Source organism: Narcine bancroftii, chromosome 1 (assembly GCF_036971445.1).
Source record: "Narcine bancroftii isolate sNarBan1 chromosome 1, sNarBan1.hap1, whole genome shotgun sequence".
NCBI classification, from domain to species: domain Eukaryota; kingdom Metazoa; phylum Chordata; class Chondrichthyes; order Torpediniformes; family Narcinidae; genus Narcine; species Narcine bancroftii.
In genome coordinates, this window is record NC_091469.1 from 104,591,650 (window position 1) to 104,618,081 (window position 26,432).

A 26,432-nucleotide genomic window follows, 5' to 3' on the forward strand; every position below is an offset into this window, starting at 1 on the left:
AATGGACCCAGGAGGCGACCGAGGCCTTCCAGGCTACCAAATACACCCTAGCCAATGCCACCCTCCTGGTGCATCCACGGACAGATGCCCCGACTGCCCTCAGGACAGATACCTCCAGCACAGCGGTCGGGGGTGGACTTGAGCAACTGGTGAATAGACAATGGCAACTGCTGGCCTTTTTCAGTAAACACGTCAGCCACCAGAGCTCAAGTACAGTGTCTTTGATAGAGAACTATTAGCCTTAAACATGGCAATTCTGCACTTCCATTACTTCCTGGAGGGCAGGAAGTTCAAAATTTACACGGACCAAAAAACCCCTTACCTTCACCTTCAGTAAGGTGTCAGATCTGTTTGTTACCCAGGCAACAGCGGCACCTGTCCTACATTTCCGAATTTACAACAGACATTGAACACATAGCCAGCAAATCCAACATGGTGGCCGATGCCCTATCCCATCCGGCTATCTTGGTACTGCATGACCCTACCTCTGGTATCAACTACGCAGCCCTGGCTGATGTGCAGCAAGCAGACCCTGACATTCCAGCATATCGGATAGTGCTCACCAGCTTACAACTGGAGGACATCCAGATCACCCCAAGCAATCGCATGCTGTTCTGCAACACCTCAACGGGTAAACCTTGCCCTGCCATTTCGGCTGCTTGGAAGAGGTGGGTTTTTGACTTGGTTCACAACTTGGCTCACCCTACCATCAGTCAAAGAGGTCACCCTGTGGGTCAGGACTTGTACTCAGTGCCAGTAAATCAAAGTCCAGACTCATATCAACGCTCCACCACAGACATACGAGCCAGCACGTCGCCGCTTCAGCCACATGAAAATTGACACTGTGGGGCCCCTACTCATATCGAGAGGTGCACTTTACCTTCTCACAATGGTCGACTGGGTGACCAGATGGCCAGAGACGGTGCCACTATCAGAGACTTCCACAGAGGAATGCGTACAGGTTTTACTCAACACTTAGGTAGCACGTTTCGGGGTCCTCAAACATTTTACATCAGACAGGGGGGCCCACTTCACTTCCAGTATGTTGTCCGCATTAGCTCACGCCCTTGGTACCCAACTCCACCACAGCACAGTGCATCACCCACAGGCCAATGGGTTGGTGGGGAGGTTCTTAAGGCAGCCTTGATGGCATGGCTTACCAGACTTATCTGTGCCGACAAAGTCCCTTGGATCCTATTAGGTATCCGCACTGCACCCAAGGAGGACCTCGAGACATCCTCTGCCAAGTTAGTCTATGGCGCACCCCTAGTTATACCGGGCAAATTCGTGAAGTCCCTGAAGACTTAAGGGAGCCCCTGGCAACCACATTGTCCTGACTACTCAAACGCCTAGGTACCCTGGACCCCACTAAACCTAGGCCCCACGACCAACCCTGCACTTATGTCCCAAAGAACTTTACTGTCTGTAAATACGTGTTTGTTCGGCACGGGGCTAACTGGCCACCTCTACAACGGCCTTACAAGGGGCCATATTGTGTCCTTAGACACAATGGCTCTACCTGTGTTTTGGACATTGGGGGCAGGGAAGGGTCTTTCACACTTGACTGGTTGAAACCGGCCTACTTGGACTTTGACCAGCCCATCACCCACCATGGCGCAGGGGTTGGCCTCCTAAAAAGTGTCCCAATCACCGGTTCGGTGGGTGGGGGGTGGGGGGGGGGGGGAGTGTGGGGGCCTGCGGCCCAGTCCTCGGGCTGACACAGGAAATGGCCGTCGAACATGGTGACTGGGAAAATATTGTGCGGGCTGAATGCCCATTGCCATAGGCTGCCGGCAAAATGGCGAAACTAGCCAATCACGCCCAGTGGATCGCAGGGGGCCAAATGGGGCCCGGGCATTCGAGGTAATCAATTGGCAGCCCACGCCCCGGTGGTGACACGAACGAGCTGACTGTAAAAGGCAGAGCTCCTACTGAATAAACTCAGTAATCGAATACACTCGACTGGTGTGTGTGTGTGTCTTTCTTCTCCTGTGGGGTCAAGCTACAGCCTTAGGGTTATCACTGAGCGCTATAGCCTAGCTGTAGCCGTAGTGACCTCGCTACACATGTACATAATTATATATATATATATATATATAATTGTCATACCCACACTCCTGTTCGGCTCCGAATCATGGGTCCTCTACCGGCATCACCTACTGCTCCTAGAACGCTTCCACCAGCGTTGTCTCCGCTCCATCCTCAACATCCATTGGAGCGCTTTCATCCCTAACGTCGAAGTACTCGAGATGGCAGAGGTCGACAGCATCGAGTCCACGCTGCTGAAGATCCAGCTGCGCTGAATGGGTCACGTCTCCAGAATGGAGGACCATCGCCTTCCCAAGATCGTGTTATATGGCGAGCTCTCCACTGGCCACCGTGACAGAGGTGCACCAAAGAAAAGGTACAAGGACTGCCTAAAGAAATCTCTTGGTGCCTGCCACATTGACCACCGCCAGTGGGCTGATATCGCCTCAAACCGTGCATCTTGGCGCCTCACAGTTTGGCGGGCAGCAACCTCCTTTGAAGAAGACCGCAGAGCCCACCTCACTGACAAAAGGCAAAGGAGGAAAAACCCAACACCCAACCCCAACCAACCAATTTTCCCCTGCAGCCGCTGCAACCGTGTCTGCCTGTCCCGCATCGGACTTGTCAGCCACAAACGAGCCTGCAGCTGACGTGGACTTTTACCCCCTCCATAAATCTTCGTCCGCGAAGCCAAGCCAAAGATATATATATATATGTATATATATATATATACATATATATATCTATCAATAATTCAAGGCATATTTGACCTGCCTTAGAGTGGAGAACCCAGACTTCAGAAGATCTGGCCTGCAACCAAAATCTCACTGCCTGAAACCCTACTCGTTGTCACAGATCCCTGGGTTGTCTTCCTCAATGCATCTCCTGTCAGGCTCACTTTCTGCATTTATGTTATCTAATCCCATCCGATCTTCCCTTTCTTGATCCCATCTCAATGGGTCCCTTTCCTTATCTTTTACCATTTTCTGCATTTTTTTTGCCGTCCTCGCCAACTGTATTTAAAGGATGATTCTCCCTTGTGTCCTATCGGACTTGAGTGGCTGATATTGAACACCGTTTGGCCACTGCCAGTTTTGCTGGGGTTTCCCTCTGTGCAGTGTGTCCTCGGGGGCTCGCCACTCGGTCCCTGCCCCGAGGGCCGGGGCACAGCAGCGCTCAGATTGACAAGGGGTCAGGTTCGGAAGTTCCCAGCACGCTGGCCGTAGTCTCCATCCCACCAACCCTACCCCTCGTCCCGGGGACGTGGGACTCGCCCTGAGGGTCCCCCCCGGCCCGGATTTCTCTTACCACGGAGTCCTTCCAGTTGGCGGTCCAGGGCTCTGGCTGGTGAGTTAGCAGCCCTTGCTGGACCCCAGGGGCGGCCGGCGTCACTATCACCGCTCCTCTCGTCACTATGGCCCCCCTCCCTCTCTTCAACGTCGCAGCAAGGCCAGGGCAGCCTCCTCTGCCCCCGGCTGGGGGGCTCGCTCCCGCAAGCTGAGTATCCGTCCCTGGACGGAGACTTTCTCAGGGGCCGAGAGGTCAGGGAGAGGCGAGCACTTTCTGCCCTTTCCAGCGGTGGGGGTGAGTGAGAGAGTTCAGAGAGCGAGAGATGCTGGACCAGCTTGCATTGTGGAGCCTGCAGGGGACCTGGCAAACTGAGGGGTCTGCGGCCACTGGAGGCCAGGCGAGGAGGACCTGGGACCAAGCTGATGATCCAGGGTTGATTGGAGTCTTGCATTGGAGATGATCAAACTGTTACCCCACCTCCGAACATCATTGTTTCACCGAGCCAAGAATCTCAGGGGCGTCTGAAGCTGCTGAGACTTTCCCCGCAGAGGAATGAAGCCATGCTGAACACCGCAGCACAAGGGCCAGGCCTCAATTGGAGAGAGGACCCGTGGGGAGCAGACACACCACTGCCCCGCGGTTCGACTGCCCTTGGTGCCAACCGGACATGCTTTCATGCTCAAGAAGCTGGCGGTGGTTTTAATTTAAATCCTGCGACCACAGGGACTGGACCCAAGAATGGTGGCGCCCGTGTCCTGCAGCAGCCACCAGCAGTTGCAGACTCTGGGGAAGCAGAGGACTGATGCAGGGCACCGGAAAACAGGGAAAACATTCCTCCCCACCACCACACCCCACTCCGCCTCCCCACCCCAACTCCCACGAACACCACCCCCACAAATCCCCACTCCCACCAAGACATCCGCCTCACCACCCACCTCTCCCACCAACCCCCGCTCCACCACCCCGTCTTCACCAACCCACCCCCGCTCCCACCAACACCCCCGCCTCACCACCCCCACTCCCACCAACACACCTCCACCAACCCCCACTCCCAGCAACACCCCGCCTCACCACCCCTACTTCCACCAACACCTCCATCTCACCACCCCTACTCCCACCAACACCTCCATCTCACCACCCCTACTCCCACCAACACCCCCACTTCACCACCCCTACTCCCACCAACACCCCCACTTCACCACCCCTACTCCCACCAACACCCCCACCTCACCACCCCTACTCCCACCAACACCTCCATCTCACCACCCCTACTTCCACCAACACCTCCATCTCACCACCCCTACTCCCACCAACACCCCCACCTCACCACCCCTACTCCCACCAACACCCCCACCTCATCACCCCTACTCCCACCAACACCCCCGCTCCAACTCCTCGCCTCACCTCCTCACTCCCAACACCCCCCACCTCACCACCCCCACCAACACTTCCCGCCTCACCACCCCTACTCCCACCAACCCCCTTGCCTCACCACCCCCACATCTCCAAGATGGTAAGTTAATTGGCTGTTGTAAATGAACCCGTGTGGTTGGCTGGTGGGAGAATCAGGGGGTGTTAATGGGCCTGTGAGAGAGTACTGGTGACAGGGGAATGATGTTGATCAGGTTGATCCTCAGTGAATTTCATTTGAAAGCCATGATACAGTTTGTTGATCTGTCCACTAAATATTTATGAGGAGAAAACTTATAAACAACTTCCACATTGCTGATCAGCTCAAACATCTTCCTCACCAAATCATTCTGGGTGTACTTATGGCTGCATTTTTATTTGGGCAGCTCTTGGTTTCATCACAGGGTTGGAGATGGCACCATCAAATGGGAAGGTGGTGTCAATCAATGGTCATGGTGTGAGGTTTGGATGATACAATCAGAAGAGCTCAGGGAAAGTGTCATTGGCTTGCACAGACATGGAAACTGCTGCATATTTTGAGTGATCCCCAGGGTGACTTCTGACCAAAATCATCTGGAGTTAAATTGGCATTTAAAGGGTGTGTAAAGTTTTGCGGAAACTGCCAAAATGTTTGGCCTGGAAGTCAGCCCGAAGAAAACTGAGGTCCTCCATCAGCCAGCTCCCCACCATGACTACCAGCCCCCCCACATCTCCATTGGGCACACAAAACTCAAAACGGTCAACCAGTTTACCTATCTCGGCTGCACCATTTCATCGGATGCAAGGATCGACAACGAGATAGACAACAGACTCACCAAGGCAAATAGCGCCTTTGGAAGACTACACAAAAGAGTCTGGAAAAACAACCAACTGAAAAACCTCACAAAGATCAGCGTATACAGAGCCGTTGTCATACCCACACTCCTGTTCGGCTCCGAATCATGGGTCCTCTACCGGCATCACCTACGGCTCCTAGAACGCTTCCACCAGCGTTGTCTCCGCTCCATCCTCAACATTCATTGGAGCGCTTTCATCCCTAACGTCGAAGTACTTGAGATGGCAGAGGTCGACAGCATCGAGTCCACGCTGCTGAAGATCCAGCTGCGCTGGGTGGGTCACGTCTCCAGAATGGAGGACCATCGCCTTCCCAAGATCGTGTTATATGGCAAGCTCTCCACTGGCCACCGTGACAGGTGCACCAAAGAAAAGGTACAAGGACTGCCTAAAGAAATCTCTTGGTGCCTGCCACATTGACCACCGCCAGTGGGCTGATATCGCCTCAAACCGTGCATCTTGGCGCCTCACAGTTTGGCGGGCAGCAACCTCCTTTGAAGAAGACCGCAGAGTCCACCTCACTGACAAAAGGCAAAGGAGGAAAAACCCAACACCCAACCCCAACCAACCAATTTTCCCCTACAACCGCTGCAACCGTGTCTGCCTGTCCCGCATCGGACTTGTCAGCCACAAACGAGCCTGCAGCCTGACGTGGACATTTACCCCCTTCATAAATCTTCGTCCGCTAAGCCAAGCCAAAGAAGAAAAGAAAGGAGAAATGAGAGAGGGGGTGAGAGAAAAAAAGGAGAGAGGACGAGAGAAAGAATGAGGAGAAAATTGAATATAAACATCAGACATATCAGTTGAGGTCAAATTGTCACAGCCCAGATGAGTGTGTGATATTTTACATGATATTTTTGGTTATTTCATTTACATAATTTGTCTGTCTTTATTTGGCTGCCATGTCAGTTTTGATGAGCTTCCACCTCCATTATCCCTCCTGAAGAAGCCCAGGTCACACCCAAAGGACGACAGAGCAGGGCCAGGCATGCCCTCACCATGTGTCACTGAGAGTTTACATGAAAGTCTGACACAGTGAAACAGGCAAACTCCATGTCAGTCTTTATTTCAAAAGTAATTGAGTACAAGTGAAAAGACGTCTCACTGAAATGACATGGTGAAAATGCACCATGAGTAACTGTGTACAACTATTATCTCTTCTCTACTTCCAAGGCATGTGGCCAAGGTTTACCAGATTGATGGGGGCATGGTCCAATGAGAAGTGAAGCTGAAGGGGCCTCGTTGTCTGAAATTTGGAAGAATGATCATATCGAAACTGACAAAATCCTTCTGAGGTTTAGCAGACTGAATGCAAGGATGATGTTTGCCATCTGGAACCAGGACTGTGACTTCAACATCTGGGCTTGGCCATTGGCGACAAAGCTGAGTAATTTTTTTATTTCTCGCCTGAATGGTAGTTAAGCTTTGTAATTCTCTGCCCAAGAGCAAGGATGTCCACTTACCAAAAGGAGGCAACCACCAATAGTTTTCAGGATGGGCAGGTTATCAGTGGTCACTGCACAAAGAAGGTGCTGAATGGAGAAGTGGTGGGGGCAGGGGCGGTGGGTGGGAAACAGGGTCTGGGCCACCTGCTCCTCCTCCGTTTCCCACTTCCCACCTGTGACTTCCCTCACACACCTCATATTCCATCACCAGTAAAACCCACGACTCCAGTGTATCTGCACAATGTCAGCCCCTCCTGAGGAACACAAGTAGACAATTTGGCCCCGGTACCTGTTCTACTATTCATTATATTTGTTGATCTTTTATCTTGGTGCCATTTTCCTGCACTAACTCTATGTCCTTGAATATCCAGCAATCTGTCCCATCCCCTGAACTACACCTATCCCACTGTGGCCCTTGTCACCCTCTGCCCCCCTCTACAGTTCATCACTCTGAGGTGCCCATATTGCTTTGTGGCCGCTGTCACTGACCTACGCCATCCCTCTGCAGCCTATCATCCTGAGCTGCCCCCATCCCTCTGGGACCTGTTACCTTGAGCAGCCCCTTTCTCTCTGCGCCCTCTATTGGCCTGAGCTGTCCCATCCCTCTGGGACCCATCGCCCTGAGCTGCCCATCCCTCTGTGGCCTGTCATCCTGAGCTGCCCCATCCCTCTGGGACCTGTCACCCTGAGATATTCTCTCCCTTTGAGGCCGCTGTCACCCTGAGCTGCCCATCCCTCTGTGGTCCTGTCACCCTGACATATCCTCTCCCTTTGAGGCCACTGTCACCCAATCTGTCCCAAGCCTGAAGGGTGTTTCCAGACTCCTTATGGTCAGCTCCCACGATTTCTTGTACTCATGGCGTCTCTTTCCCCCTGGGATGCCTGACCCCCAGTGTCTGAGTCCACAGTGATGGCCATTCAGCCAAGGGGCCTCCATCTCCCATGCTGCCCCTCTCCAAAGGTCCTCTTGTCATGGCTACAGTCCCTGACCTCAAGCCTCAATCTCATGTGGGCCCACTAACCTACCAGCATAGCCAGAAGCCCACATCACTTCCCCTTTGTTCTGTCCTCAACACGTGGAAGCTCTTTCTCTTCTTTGATGCCTCAAATGATGGGGCGGCACGGTTAGCGTTGCGGTTAGGACAATACTATTACAGCACCAGTGACCTGGGTTGGAATCCAGTGCTGTCTGTAAGGAATTTGTATGTTCGCCCAGTGACCTGTGTGGGTTTTCTTTGGGTGTTTTGGTTTCCTCCCACCCTCCAAAAATGTATGGGTTTGTATGCTGATTGGGTGACATGGGTTTCAAATGTCCGGAATTGACTTCTAACATGTAGTAAATTCATTTAAAGTTAATAAATTTAAAATTTAAACCTAAGGATTCCCTCTGATGGGGTTTCCATATCCCTCATTGTCTTTTACCCCACAGGATATCTTTCTCCTCCATCTTCTAAAACCAATCTCCATCCCTCTCTCCACGTGGCTTGTTTCCACACACTCCTGGAATCGAGGACTTCTCTCTCCTTGTGATCTCTGCCATCTGCACTTTCCTGAGGCACCGTCAGGGAGAGGTCCCAGCAGTATCTCATTACACGGAGCCCAACCAGAGTCTGGAATTAGCACCTGGGCAACACATGCGTGAGAAGGCTTCCATTTACATTCATCACTTAGACGTGGAGATCAGAAGAATGGCAGCTCTTTTTGAAATTTACAAATTCACTGAGGGCTCGAGAGGCTGGCTGCAGGGAGGGAATGTTCCCTGGCTGAGGGGTTTAGGAGCTGAAGTCTAAAAGCAAGGGGTAGTCCATTTAGAATGAAAGTGATACATTTTTGGAATTCTCTTCCTCAGCTGCCTGTGAAGGCTCATTCATCCAAAACAAGAGATTGAAGGATTTCTAGCAATGAAAGGAATCAAGGGGTTTGAGAATCAAGGCTGGTCCATGCAGTGGGTTAGAACATTAGCCCTGATCTCAATGAAGGAGAGAGCAGGTTCCAAAGGACGAATGTTTTGCCTGACCTGATCTAACAGTGCAACGTGGACTTCTGATCTACACACACTGGGTCTAACTCTCTGAAGTGAGACTTTTGGCCCCCCCTCCCCCCCTCGTTCCACCATTAAGTTCCTGGCTGAGCCTCCTCACCAGCTAAACCTTTCTGCATGAACTCAATCCTCTAAATGTCCAAATTTTATTTACACCTTACTTGAATGTCCTCACTATTGAGCATCCCCCTTCCCACCTGGGTGGTGAACTGCGAAAACCCATTCCCCTCCAGTTGAAGACATTTCTTCTCCTCTCAGGCCTGAATGGACAACCTTTTGTTTTGCTTGGTTTTTGACATTCAGGTCTGGTCCAGACCTCCCTAACCTCCTTACCCCCACCCCTTATTGATTGTTCTCCCAGACTCTCCCACCACCAAGGATCTTGAATGTGCAATGGGGAGTGGGAAAGAAAGCTTGGTGAAATGGATGCAATGCCCCCCCACCCCACTGCAAAAAAAAACCATTAGTCCACCCCTCCCAAGCTTCCACAACAGGGATCCAGGATCTGTGAACATCTCTCACGTTGAAGTCACCAGCCCCGAAAGAATGCAACATCACTGCAGAAGCAACATGCATCAATTATTTGGCCAATGTTTCAGTCTTCAGGTACTTGTGTAGAAAGGTCGATGTGTAGAAAAGCAACATGCCACCTCAACTGTTGACATCTCATTGCACAGTGCTCATTGCATAGCAGTCCTTGGCATTTAAAGTACAATCTGTTTTGTCAAGAAACTGTGACCACATCACAACTACATCCTCTGTCTGGCTGATGGGTATCATCTCAAGTTATTGGGGGTAGTGTCTACATTCTTCAGCCTAGGGCACTGGTCACTGGTCCCCTCCAGACTTCAGCTTCTAGAGTGAGGAAACACCAGAACAAGAAGAAAACCAGCGTTTGGCATTGTCACAGGGAATGAGAGAGGAAAGTAGTCTTGATCAAGCTCTGGCCTTGCTCACCCCTCTTGACCAACTCCATGCTCTTCCAGCCTCCACCTCTCCCAAGGTTATCACTTCCTCAATGTACTGACACTTTGCCAAATAACTCCAATGCTAACACCTTTCTGAAGCTTTGTCCCTTGCGGGTTGCCACAGGGAGGAAGGCAGTTGATGACCTCCAAGTGGTGTCAATAGATGGGAAGTTGGGTTGTCAGACAGGAAGTGATGAGCTCATCACAAGCAGCCACCACTGGCCAATCCCCGCACCAGAGGTGGCAGCGACGAAGAAGCTTGAGTTATCCGCTGGTGTGCAGAGGCCACAAGAAATGTGCAACACCTAGGTCCCATTGGCCAACTGCTGCTGGAGGAAGTGGTGGATCTGCTCAAAGCTCGGCCGGTCCTTGATATCTCTGCTCCAGCAGCTGATCATTAAATCAAACATATGGCTGGGGCAGTCAATGGGCTGAGGCAGATAGATCTGTGCAGGAAGGGAGAGCAGTAAGCGGTTAGAAATGCATGGTTAAACCCCATCCCAGCTCCCTCATTAATGACCATGATGGTGTCCCCGATCCCCACGTAATTGGAAAAGGAGGGATGGAGGAGTGGGTGCAAAGACTAGCCATCCATGGCTGTTTGTGGGACTGTCACCATTTGGATGAGACATCATCACATCACAGGTGCTCTCTCATTTAAAGGAGCCAATGGCATATTTTAGAGAGGGGCGTGGGATCTGGGTGGGGAGGTTGGGGATTTCCTGTTACTTGACTAGCAAGACTTTAACTAATTTTCCACTCTTTATCAAGAACAGATCGTGGGATCTTGCTGTGTATATCTTGGCCAGCGTGATTTTATTTTCAATTATATGAGGAATCATGATTCAAAAGATGGCAGTGAGTCATGGGAAAAGTACTGTATAAACTTGGGTCATGGGTTATTTTCAGCTGCGGACAGGAACTATCCACCCTGACCTAGCGAGCCCTTCCCAACTGACCTGCCGGCCCTGATTCCGGAAAAACTCTCCCGTGTTCTCGATGACTTGCTCGTCAGAGTGCTGAGAGTACGGCTGCTCCCTGCACAAGGTGAACATCTCCCAGAGAGTCACTCCGAAGGCCCATACATCACTGGCGGTGGTGAACTTTCCCTGTAATGGTTACATAATAGACATAGAGGTTCTGAGGGGCTGAGTGAGATAGGGAGGACAGCTTTTTTTAAAATTACCTCGGATGACAATAGCAAACCCAGAGGACATCAGTTAAAGGTGAAGGAAGAAAGGAAGGAGACATCAGGGATATGTTTTTTGACATAGGGTAGTGGGTGCCTGGAATGCATTACCGGGGATGGTGGTGGAGGTTGGTGTAATGGGGACATTTAAAAGACATAGACAGGAACAATGATACAAGAAAAATAGAGGGTTATGGGTGTGAGAAAGAGAAGGGATAGATTGTTGCGGAGTAGGGATATGGATCAGTACAATATGATGTTCAATGCAATGGGCTCATTAACAGTGTTGGAGTATGTGAGTCCTCTACAATAACCCTCCCCTCCCTTGTCTATGCTTTTGTTATGGCCTGGCCAACCTCCAATCTTTGTAGCCTCTGAAAAACCTCAGCTCAACCTGGTCTGATCAGTTTGCTTTCAAGTTCATCCAGCAGTACATTCTTCTTCTCATACCTTGACTTCCACTGCTCCTCTCTCCACTTCTGTTCCATCATCTCCCAGGTCGATTTCATTCCCCCTTCCCAATCACCACCTCACCCGTGGTTACTGAGCTTTTTAGTACCTTTCGACTTTCCCTCCTCTTCGAAACTCACGGCTCTGACCAACGTTTCCCTCACTGGCTCGAGATCTCAGACTTAAGACTTTTGAATAAAACTCAGATATTTGGAGCAGGGAAGACTTTTTAGCATATCCAACTTGCTGCATCGTTGAATATGATCAGGGTCTGTTTCTACTCTCTCCTCAGATCCCTCATTGATTCAGCCATTTGTACAATGTGCATCACCTCCTTCAATACATTGAATGATGTGCTTCAACTGCTTTCTCAGGCACAGAACGCTATAGGTTCACACACTGAGTTAAAAGAATTCTGCACATCTCAATTTTAAAAGGCTTATGCTGGTCTGTGAGCCCAAGTGCTGGACTCCTAGATCCCAAGAACATCCTCTCTGCATCGAATATGACAGTCCCATCAGGATATTATTTTCTATCTAGTCCCTCCAAATCTGCCAAACTATAGCAAAGACAATCAGTGGGCAAGGAATCACCGGCAACACAAAACACCCCACTACTGCACTACAATGACCCCCCTGCACAAAAAGCCCCTACCTATCCCACCAGAAAGCCCCTACCAACCGCACTACAATTCCCCTATCGCACCACAAACCCCCCACTGACCGTAACACAAAGCCCCCACCTACCGCACCACAAGGCCCCCACCTACCGCACCACAAGGCCCCCACCTACCGCATCACAAGGCCCGCACCACAAGGCACCTACCTACCGGGCCATAACGCCCCCAGCTACCGCGCCACAAAGCCCCCAGCTACCGCGCCGCAAAGCCCCCAGCTACCGCGCCGCAAACCCCCCACCTACTGCGCCGCAAAGCCCCACCTACCCCGCCGCAAAGCCCCCACCTACCCCACCGCAAATCCCCCACCTACCGCGCCGCAGAGTCCCCACCTACCCCTGCCGCACAGCCCCCACCTACCCTGCCGCAACGCCCCCACCTACCGCGCCGCAAAGCCCCCACCTACCGCGCCGCAAATCCCCCACCTATCGCGCCGCAAAGCCCCCACCTTCCGCGCCGCAAAGCCCTCACCTACTGCGCCGCAAAGCTCCCAGCTACCGCGCCGCAAAGCCCCCACCTACCGCGCCACAAAGTCCCCACCTACCGCGCCACAAAGTCCCCACCTACCGCGCCGCAATGCCCCCACCTACCGAGCCGCAAAGCCCCCACCTACCGCGCCGCAAAGCCCCCACCTACCGCGCCGCAAAGCCCCCACCTACCGCGCCGCAAAGCCCCCACCTACCGCGCCGCAAAGCCCCCACCTACCGCACCGCAAAACCCCCACCTACCGCGCCACTAAGTCCCCACCTACCGCGCCGCAATGCCCCCACCTACCGCGCCGCAAAGCCCCCACCAACCCCGCCGCAAACCACCCACCTACCCTGCCACAAAGCCTCCTCCTACCCCGCAAAGCTTCCACCTACCCTGCTTCAAAGGCCCCACCTACCGCGCATCAAAGGCCCCACCTACCGCGTCACAAAGCCCCCATCTACCATGTCACAAAACCCCCACTTACCCTGCCACAAAGCCTCCACCTACCCCATCACAAAGCCCTAATTCACCACAAATGTTCTCCTAACCTAAGTCCATGTCTTTCTTGGAGCAAGGCCAATCTCCTTTCAGGCCCATTGATCAGTGTGAGGAACCCTTGCTGCTCTCCTACCTTCGCAAGTACAGGCTTCCTCAGTCAGAGACCCAATGTGCACTCAGTCCTCAGAATGTAGTCTCACCAAGGCGTGTAGAACAGCAGCAAGACATCCCTACTCCTATCCCCAAATCACCTCATCGTAAAGGCTGAAGAACATCTTGCTGCACCTTCCTTTCCTTGACTCCTGCACAAGGTCACCAGGTCTTGATGCATTTCCTCATCAGACAGTAATCTGTCTTCCTGCTATTGTCACCTCACATCTTCCCGCATTCTGCTGCTTCAGCCCGTGCATATTCCCGCCCAATCTCCCGTCCAAATTATTATGAGTAGAATCTTCTGGAAAACATCAACTACTGATCCAACAGTTGTTTGTACCAATGTGTACAATTACCGTAGTTTCCCAGCCTCATTTTGCAGTGAGATCTCTAAACACTCTGTGACATGCTAACCCCATCATCCCATCTTGGACCCCCCTCTCCCCCCCCCCCCCCCCCCCCCCCCCCCCCCATCCCCGCTGCTGCAGAAACACCTTTCCCTTCTCCTTTGGTGCAGCCCTACATTACCCTCTCTCATGCAGCAGAACCACTGTGGCCTCAAGAATGTGGCCCTCAGTGCATTGCCCTGAAAGAGCCCAGCATGCACTCACCAGCAGAATGCTCTCCCATGCCATCCACCGGATGGGCAGCACGGCACGGCCTTGGATACGATAGTAGTCACCACTGTACAGGTTGCGGCTCATGCCGAAGTCCGAGATCTTGATCGTGTAGTGGTTCCCCACCAGGCAGTTGCGTGTGGCCAAGTCCCGGTGCACGAAGTTCAGCAAGGAGAGGTACTTCATGCCTGAGGCAATCTGTGCCATCATCTGCAGGAGGCACTGGTAGCTGAGGGATACAAGGGTAGACCATGAACGAATGTGCCAGCAACAGGCCATGGCTAGTCCATGGCCATGCAGCTGGCAGGGGGTGAGCTCTCACCCTTGCATTTGCACAAAATGTCAACATATATCAGTTTCATTCTTTGGTGGTACACGATGAGATCACAGATTGTAAAACAAACATCTGCAGACACAGTGATTGAAGTATAAATACAATGCTGGAGAAACTCAGGTGATGAAGGGCTCAAGCCCAAAATATTGGTTATGAATCTTTATCTTTGCTATATAAAGTACACCCTGGTTGACCTGCTGAGTTTCTGCAGCATTTTGTGTTTTTACCCTTACACGATATTCGCAGCAGACACCATTGCATCCAATAGTAGTTTATAATCTACGAATTGCTGAACATGCCATCAATTCTGCCCATCGGGGACATTTACATGAGACGGTGTCTTAAAAAAGCAGCCTCTATCCTCAGAGACCCCCACCACCCAGGCCATGCCCTCTTCACTTTGCTACCGTCGGGGAAAAGGTACAGGAGCCTAAAGACGAGCATTCAGTGGCAAAGGGACAGCTTCTTCCCCGCTGCCATCAGATTCCTGAGTAATCAATGAACCAAAGACACGGCCTTACTTTCCCTGCACTATTATTTTTATTTCTTTTGCAGTAATGTCGAAAGATGGTTATAATATGAACGTTTCCACTCTGACGCTGCTGCAAACACTGAATTTCAGGACTTGTTCATGACAATATATTCTGATTCTGAATAACACTGCTTCCTGAGTGTATTTTATGGATTTTGGGCTGTTGATCACAAAAATTCACCTTAAAAATGTTCCTATCAGTACCATTTTTGAGATATAACTTATTTTTGTGATTTCCTGTCATATTTTAAATCTATATCTATATTGCCTGCAAAGCAAGTAGTTTTGGTCAGTCCAAGCATGCCTGGACATACACAGTGCAGGTGCTATGCACATGTTGTTTTGGGCCTAGGCACGTTTTGTCAGGATAAATGCATACAGGCTATAAAAGCAGCTCACGTGTACAGATGCTGTGCATTACACTGATATAGATTGAACGTACGTTGACGTACATGTTCTTCAGGCAATAGCATAGTGAGTGTATTTAACTATAGCTTTTCTTGTCTTCAGGAAGATTCAATGTCACAACAGCTGAGATACATTCTTTAAATGATACATTCTGTTACATCTGGTATCAGGGCAACCAGAATCCATCAATGCTGGGTGATGATTGTTGGACACTGACACTTCCCTCCCTCACACACATAAACCTCTATTTTTCTTGCATACATGTGCCAGTCTAAGAGTCTTTTAAATGTCTGTGTTGTACTACCCTCTACCACCAACCCCGGCAATGCATTCGAGGGACACACTATTCTATGGAGGGAAAAATACCTCTGACATCTTCCCTAAACTTTCCTTCACTCACCTGAAAGAGATGGCCCCTAATATTTACTACTGTCATTTCGCAAAAAATGTGCTGGCTGTCCACCCTATTGAAGCTCCTCATAATCTTATATACTGCTATTATATACCTCATCCTTTGTCGCTCCAAAGAGAAAATCCACCAGCTCTGTCAACTTTCATATGAGGGTCTTTATAAGACATGTTCACCAATCCAGGCATCATCTGGTAAATCTCTGCATTGTTGCACTCTCCCCAAAGCACCTACATCTGATGTGACCAGAAATGTGTAATCTAATTTTTTTTGTAAAATTTTATATCATACAAACAGAATGCAAACCAATACATAATATTTTATCCCATATAACCCCCCACCCCCGACTCTATCCTACCTGCCCCTCCCAGCCTCCCTCTAAACTACCCCAAAAGAAAGAAAGAAGTAAAAGAAGAGATCAACAACTAACATAATACTCTTCAATTATTTGCCATGGATTGGGTCAACACCATCAATGTATGGGAAAGAAGATATTAATAATAATCAAATCACATATACGGGCTCCAAATGTTAACAAAAAAGGATAATTATTTTGTAACTTGTATGTTTTTTTTTAACGGAATGAATACAAGATCTCATTTCCGCATGCCATCTTTGAATACTCCAATTAGCCTCATTTTTCCAAGTAATTGCGAGACACTTTCTAGCTACAGCTAAAGCCAGTCTCGAAAAGGCAATTCAAAATTTATCTAATTTTAATTCCAAACTCAATATAACCCAGTAAAAATATCACAGGATCAAGTGAAATTTTAAATTTAAACATAACTTCCAAAAATGCCTTAATTTTGCTCCAAAAAGGTTTAATCGTCTCTCATAACCAAACCGAATGTAAAAAAGAACCCACTTCCTTATGACGCCTAAAGCATAAATCAGGAGAAATATATTTATATTTCTTTAATTTCTCCGGAGTCAAATATAATTGATGGACGAAATTATAATGAACCAATCAAAACCTTACATTTACAACTTTAGTCATACTATCCTCACAAATAGTCGTCCAATCATCCTGAGAGATAGATACCACCAAATCATTTTCCCACTTCAATCTAGATTTACAAACATCTGGTTTAAGCACTTTATTCTGTAATAAAGCATACATCTTGGATATAAATCCTTTCTTACCACCAGAAGTAAGTAAAATCTCAAATTTAGACCATCTAGGTAACCTTAAGGTATGCCCAAAATTGTCCAATAATAATGCTTAACTTGATAATAAGAAAAAAGAATACTCAAAGATATTTCATACAGTAAAATCTCATTAGAAAGTGGTAGTTGGGGTCCAAGATTTCACACCACGTTACATTCAAGTCACGGAACAGATGCATATATACATGTCAAGTGCCCACAGATAATCAAACCTTAATATTACCAGTTTTCGAAAGATCTGTTATCTATAACTAACAATTTCAATGAAAGAAAGCAAGAGTATTCTTTTAATATTGGTATTCTGAATTTTAATCAACTATTTTACAGAAAAATGGAGTTTTTCCCCCAATATTTTCCTTCAAAATGACCACTTAAAAGGTGCCGCCATTACAGATCAAAGCGATATATAACTTGGACGCTAATTGGCCCGGGGACATCTAACGTAATAACTTTTGTGCCCGGCACCTTCTGCATCAGTTAGTTGCAGACATACGGCCGTACGTCCTTCTTGGCCTGATGGAATCGCCTGTTGCCGTGCTTGAACATCTGCCCTCCAGCCCTGCTGCCACGTCCGAGTGCGTGAACGTGTCCCACATGGTGCAGAGGCACGAGCAGGTGTTTCTGTCACAGCTCTCTATCACAAGGTGCGAGTGCATGCCAAACTCGTCTGGAGCACCCAGCTGCTCAGCATAAAGCTCCACGTGGCGCTGGCAGACAGCCACTGCTGCGCCTTGCCGTGGCAGAACTGCAGGGTGGCAATGTTTGCCTCCGCCTCGTTGCTCTCCTGAAAGAGACCCGCCAGGTGATCCTTCCCCTTCGCCAGGGCGTGCTGCCGCTGAGTGTGGCTCATCACGCCCTCCAGAAACATGGGAGTGCCGAACTGAATCACGAGCGTGCAGCCCATCGACGCCATCCTCGTTCACTAAACAGCAGTAGAAGAAAAGCAGCAAGGGGGGCGTGGCAAGATGGCGTAGGGAGCGGACGTGCATTCCCGGTCTCCCCCAGGCAGTTATATAAATACCCGTTTTAAGAATATTTCTTTTCTGTTAAAAGTCTTTGTTTTGTTTATCAATTGTTTTTAGTTTAAAATGGCAACAAAGATTAAGGAAAATAGAGTTCAAATACAGAACAAAACTACACTCTCTGACTTTGGAAGAAACTCGGCCTACTTGCCCAGACAGAACCACGGAGTCAAGGCTGGAATTTTCTTAAGAACGGAGCTCATTAATTGGACTGTCGGATAAGCTGGCCTTGGACACCCCTCTGAAAGATGGTGATGAATATTGATTTGAAATGTTTTATGAAGATAAATTGCAGTAATTGGCATTGGTTGCCCGTGAGTTTTAAAAATCCAGATAACATTAAAGTTTATTAGTGATTTTTTTTGGATGGAATATCGGAAGGATGAATTTATTATCTATAAATACAGAACAAAATTACATTCTTTGACTTTGGAAGAAATTTGACCTATTTGCCCAGACAGAGCCGGAGTTGGTGCTGGAATTTTCTCAACAACAGAACTTATTAAAGTTGATTTCGGACTCCTTTTTGAAAGATGGCGACGAATGTTGATTTGAAATATTTGAAATATTTTCTGAAGATAAACATATATATCTGGAACTCCTTGACCTGCAATAAGGTTTATCAGTGATTTCTTTTTGGATGGAATATTGGAAGAGTGAATTTATTATCTGTGAGTATGCATACATTGCAAACAGATTTTAATAGTTTTGAAAAGGTTTTTTTTAAACAACAAGATCAGTTTAATATTGAGAAAATTGGAAAAAACGGAAACTTTATTATTAAATTTGTAAATTCAGTAGAAAGAAACTATGAACAAGATTGATGATTTATAAAATTAATGTCGAAGGAGCAATGTCCAAGAAGAGTTAAAAATTTTGAATAAGTTTTTCTTGAAAATAAACAATAATTTCAACTTAACATTGAGAAGATTGACAAAGTGGAAAATTTGGTATTAAATTGGGAAACACAGAAGAAAGAACTTATGAATAACATTGATGCTTTAGAAGATCAAGACTGAAGGAATTATGTTCAGAAAATTTTAAAAGATTTGAAAAAAACTTTTTTTGAAAGTAAGCTACAAATTCAACTTGAGACTGAGAAGAATGGAAGATTCGGTGTTGAACTGGGATGTTCAGAGGTGTTTTAATTCAGTGGATGAAATTCAGGAAGACTTGAAAAAAAAAATTAAAAAAAACTTTTATTGATTGTAAACAATGTTTAACTCAGTGTTGGGAGGGTGGAAAGGGTGCAAAATTTAATATCAAGTTTGGATTTTCAAAAAAAAGAGTTTATGAATAAGATTGGTTAAATTGATGAACCGGGGTTTTATGGATAATGGATATAAGAAATGATGATTTTTCGGTTTATACGTGTATTTTGTCTGCCTGGGTGGGGGGAGGGAGTGGTACTTCTCTCCCGAAAGTCATATGCCACTTGTGGTTTATACCACACCCATTTGGGTTTTTGGGAATTAACCACCACAAGGTGGTTTCCTAAGGGGTTAGGGGAGGTGGGGGGGGGGGGGGTGGTGAAAATTTGAAAATTATTTAGTATCTATTATGTAATATTATACTAAGTCAATTTGAAATGAATGTATGGAGATACTATAAATAAATTTCAAAAAAAAAAGAAAAGCAGCAACTTATAGAGTGGGATCCACAGGCATGTCGAGAAGAGGCAGCGATGCACGTGCTGTGCTGCTCTCCACCAGCGCATGGGACTCAGTGTGCCGACCGCCAGGGTGCCAGGTGCCTTTTCAAAGTCCCGCACCAGCAGTTCTCGGTGGTCTCTGCTGAAGCTGCCTTCCAGGCTCTGTCAGCCAGGTGCACCAAGTAGTTAATTTATAATTTCAATTGGTTGCCTTTGTCATCTTGATCAAAGAATTGGATTTTGAGGGCAAAATGCAAATCAATAATCTGTCAAAGCCATCCTTTTTTCCATCCATCTATCTTTCAAAATTTGCAAAGTCTGGGGTCCACAGACACCCACGCTATAAGCGATTCCGTGGATTAACGAATTGCGTTCTAATGAGGTTTCAGTGTACTACTCCTTCATTCTTTGAAGAGATAAAATAACCGGCTTCATAATAATCTTCTACCAATTTAATTCCTTTCTACTCCCACAACTTCAGAAGTTGATTATTAACCGTGAAAGGAAAAATCTCATTTTGAAACAAAGGAGTTTTAGCTGAAATTTTACCCTGACTACCTACAATTTCATTCTTTTTATTCCATAATTCCATTAAATGTTTTAATACTGGTAAATTATAATTACTTAATAACTGAGAATTCCATAGATAAATAAATTGATCCATCCTCTTTTCACTAATCTGAGGTAATTCAATATTAGGCCATATCAAAGGATTATCCACTTGAAACATCCTATTGATAAATTTCAACTGAGCTGATTCAAAATAATTTTGAAAATTAGGAAGTTGTATGTGTAGTCTAACTTGAACGTAAAAATTCTTACTCAGTTGATTGTGAATGACCCTGTCTCATATTTTATATTTCCTTATGACACAGAAGGTTTCCCAGTCCATCAAGTGTTTGCTGACTCTCAGAGAAATCCCATCAAATCCTATTCCTTTGTTTACTTCCGTCATCTATTTCCCTCACATGTCCATCATTCCCCGCTCACTTGCATTAGAGTTAGTTTTATTTAATTTAGAGATATAGCATGGTTACAGGCTCTTCTGGCCCATGGTATCCAAATACATCCAATGAACCTACTAACCCTGTATGTCTTTGGAGAGTGGGAGTAAACCGGAGCACCAGGAGGAAACCCACATAGCCACGGGGAGAATGTATAAACTCCTTACAGACAGTTGCGGATTTGAACCCGAGTCGCTGGTGCTATAATAGCATGCGAACTGCTATGCTAACCGTGACACATACAGAGAGTAGTTAACCTCACCTAGTTAACCCATGACCCATTGCAATATGGGAGGAAATGGTGTTGTCACAGGATGAACATACAAACTAGTCAGTCACAAATCCAGTACAGTCACGGGGAAAATGTGCACAGACAGCTGCAGAGGTCAGAGGCTGCTAGTACAATGAGCAGTGCCAAGGGTTGTGCCCTGGCCTGCACTCACCTCAGAATGTGCGTGGTGAAGTTTCCAAAGGTTGCATTTTTACAGATTTAATTTCCTGCGACCAATGTGAGTACACAAGGTATTGCTATCTTCCATTTAATGAGATCGCTGTTGTGTGCTGCGTCATTTATTGTTCATGCTTTTTACAGCATGGTTGCAGATGGACAGAAATACTCCATTTAACCCCATGAATCTGTTCCAATGACCTCACACCTGATCTGCAATAGAACTTAATGCACCCTCATTTGTCCAACATCCATTGGTTTCAGATTAAAAAAAAATCAGCCATTGATGCAGCTTCTAACTGCCATTTCAGGGAGTTCAAGTTCCCACCACCAAATCCAGACAGAAATGTTACTGAGAGCCACTCCTCAAAACCTGTCTTGAACCACTCGGCTGTGTGTCCTGGACTTAATCTGCCATCCAGTGGATGGCAGTTCTCTTCAATATTGTCAATCATCACTAGCTTCTGGAGTCCAGATAAAATATAATTCAATAGCATTCAAAATCTATGCTCAACTCTGACAAATATAATCCTTCAGGTATCCAGAGCTGATGTCATAACCATGCAAAGCATGTTGTTTTAATGCATTTGGTGAAATTACAATCAGATTCCATAGTTTTGTTTGTTTGCTTAATCTATAAATACTCATTTGCAATTTTAAATTTAGATATATATTATGGTAACAGGCCTTTCCTGTCCTAGAGCATGTGCTCCCCAAATAATCCCTACAACTCCTGTACATTTTGAATGGCAGGAGGAAACTGAAGCACCTGGAGGAAACTCATGCAGGCACTGTAAGGACATACAAACTCCTCAGACAGCGCTAGATTCAAACCTGGGCCATTGGTGCAGTAACAGCGTCATGCTAACCGTTACATTAACTGTACAGCCCAAATTTTCTTTCATTTTAACTGTTTAATTGCCAAGTCTTTGTGTCATTCAATGGTATGAAAATGTAGCTGACCTTCTCATTATCCACTCATAAATACAAGTTATTTTTTTTAACCTAAATACACCCATGTGACCAATTAACCCCATATGTTCTTGGAACTTGGGAGGAAACCAAAGCGCCAGGAGGAAACAAACATGGACATGGGAGAATGAACACACTCCTTACAGACAGTGGGGGAGTTTGTCATTAGTGTTGCACTAACTGAAATGTTAATCATGTCACCCCAAAGACCCCAGCATCTTCAGATTTTCTTGTTTAACTCCAAAGAACCTGCCCTCTACTTCAAAGAAGGAAAATGAATCTTGGCCAATACGGGATGAGATTGGGTAGACAACTTAGTCAGCATGGACAAGGTAGGCTGAACAAAAATTGGCAGCGCTGCTGTAATAGCAGAGCCACCGCTGGTGCGGACCCGGGGAGAACGGGGAGTGGAGAGACAGCGCTCCTCCACAGGCTCCTTCGGCCCAGTCCTATTGCCGACGGCTTCATACAGGCTTTAAATGGCCTGTTAAAGGAGTTGATTGTGTATTATTTAAAATCCTGCCACCGCGTGGTTTGGGCACAAGATGGTGCTGCCTGCATTTGTCAGCATTCATGAGAGATTGCAGACTCTGGGCGAGGAGCTATATGGTGCAGGGCAGAAATGGGGAGAACACCCATCGTTGAGAAGGACAAGCAGAGAACACCCTAAGAACAGTGATCACTGTGCTGGACCAGCAAGGGGTTCTATAGCTGAAGATCACACACAGTTGGTGAACTACAGGTGATGCGAGGTCAAAGGACTCACACCAGGATGCAGGCTGCTGGAGACTGGCTCATGAGAACTGGGTATCGGAATTAGGATTCAAGACAATGCTGAGGGCAAGGTGAGCTGCTGAAGGGCCCTGGAGATTAGGATCTGCACTCGCGTTGTTGATGGTTTGAACAGGAGTCTTGTGTGACTACTGTTAGGTCTGCTTTGTTCATGAATGAGTGAGACAAACACCAGGCTGAGTCGAAATCAGGGTTCTTTGTTCTTTATTACCGGATTGTAACACTTGCGACTAAACATGTTAGTCGGAGAACGCATTCTGCCGTTATCAGCAAAATGGTGATTTTTTATACCCTTGGATATGTGCTTAGAACATCATCATATCATTACTTGTCCAATGACTAAAACTGTTGCTATCCTTTCCCTGCTAGCTTCCTGCCTCTCAATCCATCAATGTCTCTCTTATCTTGTAAGTACAAGGATGCATTCACATCTTGTTACAGCCTTGTACATTCCCATCTCATGATGTTTTACCTAACAGGAGTACAAGGACACCTCCCCTTCTTGTTACTGCCCTGTACAGGGTAACTCCCTACACATTCCCATCTCATGATGTTTTACCTTACACTACAGAGGCTGTGGAAGCGCTGGAGGTGAATCCACAGACACTTTGTAACTCTGGAGGACTATTTTGCTTCTCTTTCTCTGATTGTAAGTGGCATTAGGCAAGGCTAATGGTAAATCTTTTCCTTAGAGCAGACCAAAGGGAATTTTTGTAATATTAGATTTCTGTTTCATTACATAACAATAAATGATATCTGTTTTGTGCTGTAAACTTGATGGTGACATTTTGGAAAGTACTTATTGGCTGAGTGGCTCTTTGAGGTGTTGAGGTGTTCCAGGCCACCAACTCTGCATCTCTCCATGGGCCAATCCAATCCCATCTTTAAAAGGAACAAAGAAACTCAGCAAGTCACCTACCCTCCATAGGAACCAAAAGGTAACCAACGTTTTGGGCCAGAGCTCATCAGAAAGGAACACAGCATTCAACCCCAGATTCTACAGATTTTCATGTTTAACTCCTCTCCCACCTCCATCATCTTGGGCCCCCACTGATCAGTGACTCCTACCTGACACTGGGGAGGTTGTTTGCCAAGGTGAAGTGGTTCTCCAGCACTTGCTGGGACAGGAACTGGTTGAGATCCCCATTCTCCATATACTCAGTGACCATGAAGAGAGGGTCATCTCCAATACAGATTCCGAGAAGCCGGATAATGTTTGGGTCCTTCAACCGGGACATGATCTTCACTTCCTTGAGGAAATTATTCCTGAAAGGGATGCAGTGTGTTAAATGGGAGTAGTCGCCGTCATCACTCCCCACTGCCACAACCCTCCTCCCCACCCTGCCTCACTGGTCTCACTGGTGCAAATGCTGCACCAATTACTGACACGACACCTGTTCTAAGACCCTCGATGCTGGTGGGCAGGGTGGGAGGGATGATCCGGAGGCTTGGGAAAACCACACCTATCCGCAGGATCCCAGGTGGCCAGAATTCTGATCTCAGGACCGGACTGCTCACCTTTCACAGAAATTGGTCACCCAGTTGCCCCTACGGCTGTTACCCCCATCGGTGCAGGGTGGGCTGGGTGCAAGTACCTGGCATGTATTGTGGCATCCGGTCTCAGAATCTTCACGGCGACCAGGACGGGATTGAGTCCAATGTGGAAGGAATCGGGCTGCAGCCATTCCTGCAGGCTCTCTGCTTCACACAGGTGGACCTAGGGAGTGCATACGGAGCGACAACTGTCTGCCCGACAGCAACAACCACCCCATCCTCCCACCATTCCTCAACTCCACTCCACCCTCGCTCACCCACCTCCACCCCAGCACTCCCCGCCACCCTCTTTCCCTTGACCCTCTCAAACCTTCACTCCCCTGACCTTTCACTTCCCCGACCCCCTCACTGCCTTAACTCTAACCCACACTCCCTCACACCCATGATCCCCCACTCCCCTGACTTATCACTCTCCAGACCTTACTGTCCCAACCTCCCACACCCTAAATGCCTCGAGCCCCTACATCCTCACCTCCCAGACATCTCATACCCTGAGTCCCTACCCCGCAGTTCCCCAACCCCATACACCCTCACTTCCCTCTCCCACACCACCACTGCCCTGACCCACCCCCACCCTCACTCCCCCGACCCCCACACTCCTGACTCACCTCCAGTGCCCCAACTCCCTACACACTCCCTGATCATCAAGCAGGCACCATGCCCCTGCCTTGCTACACACCACCTCTCATTTCTCAGTGACAACCTCCCTGTCTGACTCTCAACCTTGCTCTTATTCTCATGATCATTCCTGGCTATGTTCTACCCAGACTCACACATACTTGCCCCACCTCTTGCTCTTTTCCCCCCACCACACATCCACCTTGTCTTGTATGGAAAGAATTCTGTACTAGCACAAACCTTGTCACCATTTGGGAGCCAAGACACTCACCTCACCAAACTGCCCCTCGCCTAGCTTCTCTTTGAAGTGCAGCTGATGTCGAGAGATCTCCCCCACACTGAGCTCCTTCTTGAGGAGAGAGTCCATGGCCAGTGCGGGGATTGCGTAGGTGTTGTTGCCCGTCATACCCTGGAGGCTGACTATATCAGCCTCTGCATAATGAGAAACTATGCTCTGGAAACCCTGGTGTCGAGCAGATTTGGTCAGGTCTGGCTCCGCGTAGTCCCCACTGCAGACTGCACAAACAGGAGGAAGAGTTAGACCATCAGTGAGATGAGATACGATGGAATATTTCCCTAGACCCACTCACTTCCCCCCACACCCTGCCCCACCAGTGAACTGCAGCTAGGTCTCCCCTCCACAAGCCACTCTGTGCTCACTGTGAGAGTCAAAACAACAGAGGCATTGGTGGCAGGTTAGAGGAGAGCAATAGCCATTAGTCCTCTGATTCATGGGAATTAAAGGCTTTTATGAATTAGAAGAAGGCTGTTTATAGTGGTTGTTGCTGCCTGCAGTATTTTTCTAAGACTTGCTGTCTAGTAAATAGCAAAGTCACTGGATGGACAGATTCTCTGTTCTAATTCAGGAAGCAGCTCATCAGCTGCTGAGAGAAGGTAGCTGAAGATGGGTCCTGTAAGAAAGGATCTCTGGGAGAACCCTTGAAGCGATCTCCTTTCTTGATGATGGGTGTGATGACAGCATTCCTGAGGTTCCCTGCTATGTCTTTGTCATCCTAGACCAGTGGTTCTTAACCTTTTTCTTTCCACTCACATACCACTTTAAGTATTCCCTAAGCCATAGATGCTCTGTGATGAATAAGGGATTGCTTAAGGTGGTATGTGGGTGGAAAGAAAAAGTTTGAAAACCACTGTTTTAATTGTACCCAATTGACTCGTTATGTGCACGGTTTCATAACTCCAAAGAAAAAGGGCCAATGACCATTTTTCTCAAACAAAATATTTCAGTAACAATTGGGTCGACAGCAGTGATTCTCAGCCTTCCCTTCCCACTCACATCCCACTGTCCAAGACATAGACGATGAAATGGCAGGTTTATATTTTTCACCATTTTGAGAATGTCACCAGGGACGTTATCTGCTCCCCAAAGCTTTGCTGTTACTAAGTTATGGCCTTCAGCCTCTCTGCGACTGGATTTTAGACTCCTTGATCAA

At 47.8% G+C, this 26,432-nt stretch overlaps 2 protein-coding genes across 17 annotated transcripts in view; both read right to left on the bottom strand.

The window, feature by feature from the left end:
- The window catches only part of LOC138762113 (uncharacterized), a 72,925-nt gene extending 69,499 nt beyond the window's left edge, over positions 1-3,426 (bottom strand). For 11 of the 12 annotated variants that reach the window (XM_069935551.1, XM_069935522.1, XM_069935540.1 and 8 more), the window contains exon 1: positions 3,337-3,426. The gene's annotated coding sequence lies outside the window, so the exon portion shown is untranslated. The remainder of the gene's footprint in view (positions 1-3,336) is intronic. The other variant, XM_069935495.1, reaches the window with a different exon arrangement.
- A 3,175-nt stretch (positions 3,427-6,601) lies between these two features.
- The window catches only part of LOC138762103 (discoidin domain-containing receptor 2-like), a 132,150-nt gene continuing 112,319 nt past the window's right edge, over positions 6,602-26,432 (bottom strand). For 4 of the 5 annotated variants that reach the window (XM_069935432.1, XM_069935421.1, XM_069935441.1 and 1 more), the window contains exons 12-17: positions 25,253-25,497; positions 24,405-24,526; positions 23,878-24,075; positions 14,065-14,299; positions 10,976-11,125; positions 6,602-10,462 (exon numbers count right to left, since the gene is read on the bottom strand). In XM_069935432.1, the coding sequence (XP_069791533.1) occupies positions 10,322-10,462; positions 10,976-11,125; positions 14,065-14,299; positions 23,878-24,075; positions 24,405-24,526; positions 25,253-25,497 (1,091 nt within the window). In that variant the 3' untranslated portion in view covers positions 6,602-10,321. The remainder of the gene's footprint in view (positions 10,463-10,975; positions 11,126-14,064; positions 14,300-23,877; positions 24,076-24,404; positions 24,527-25,252; positions 25,498-26,432) is intronic. The other variant, XM_069935448.1, reaches the window with a different exon arrangement.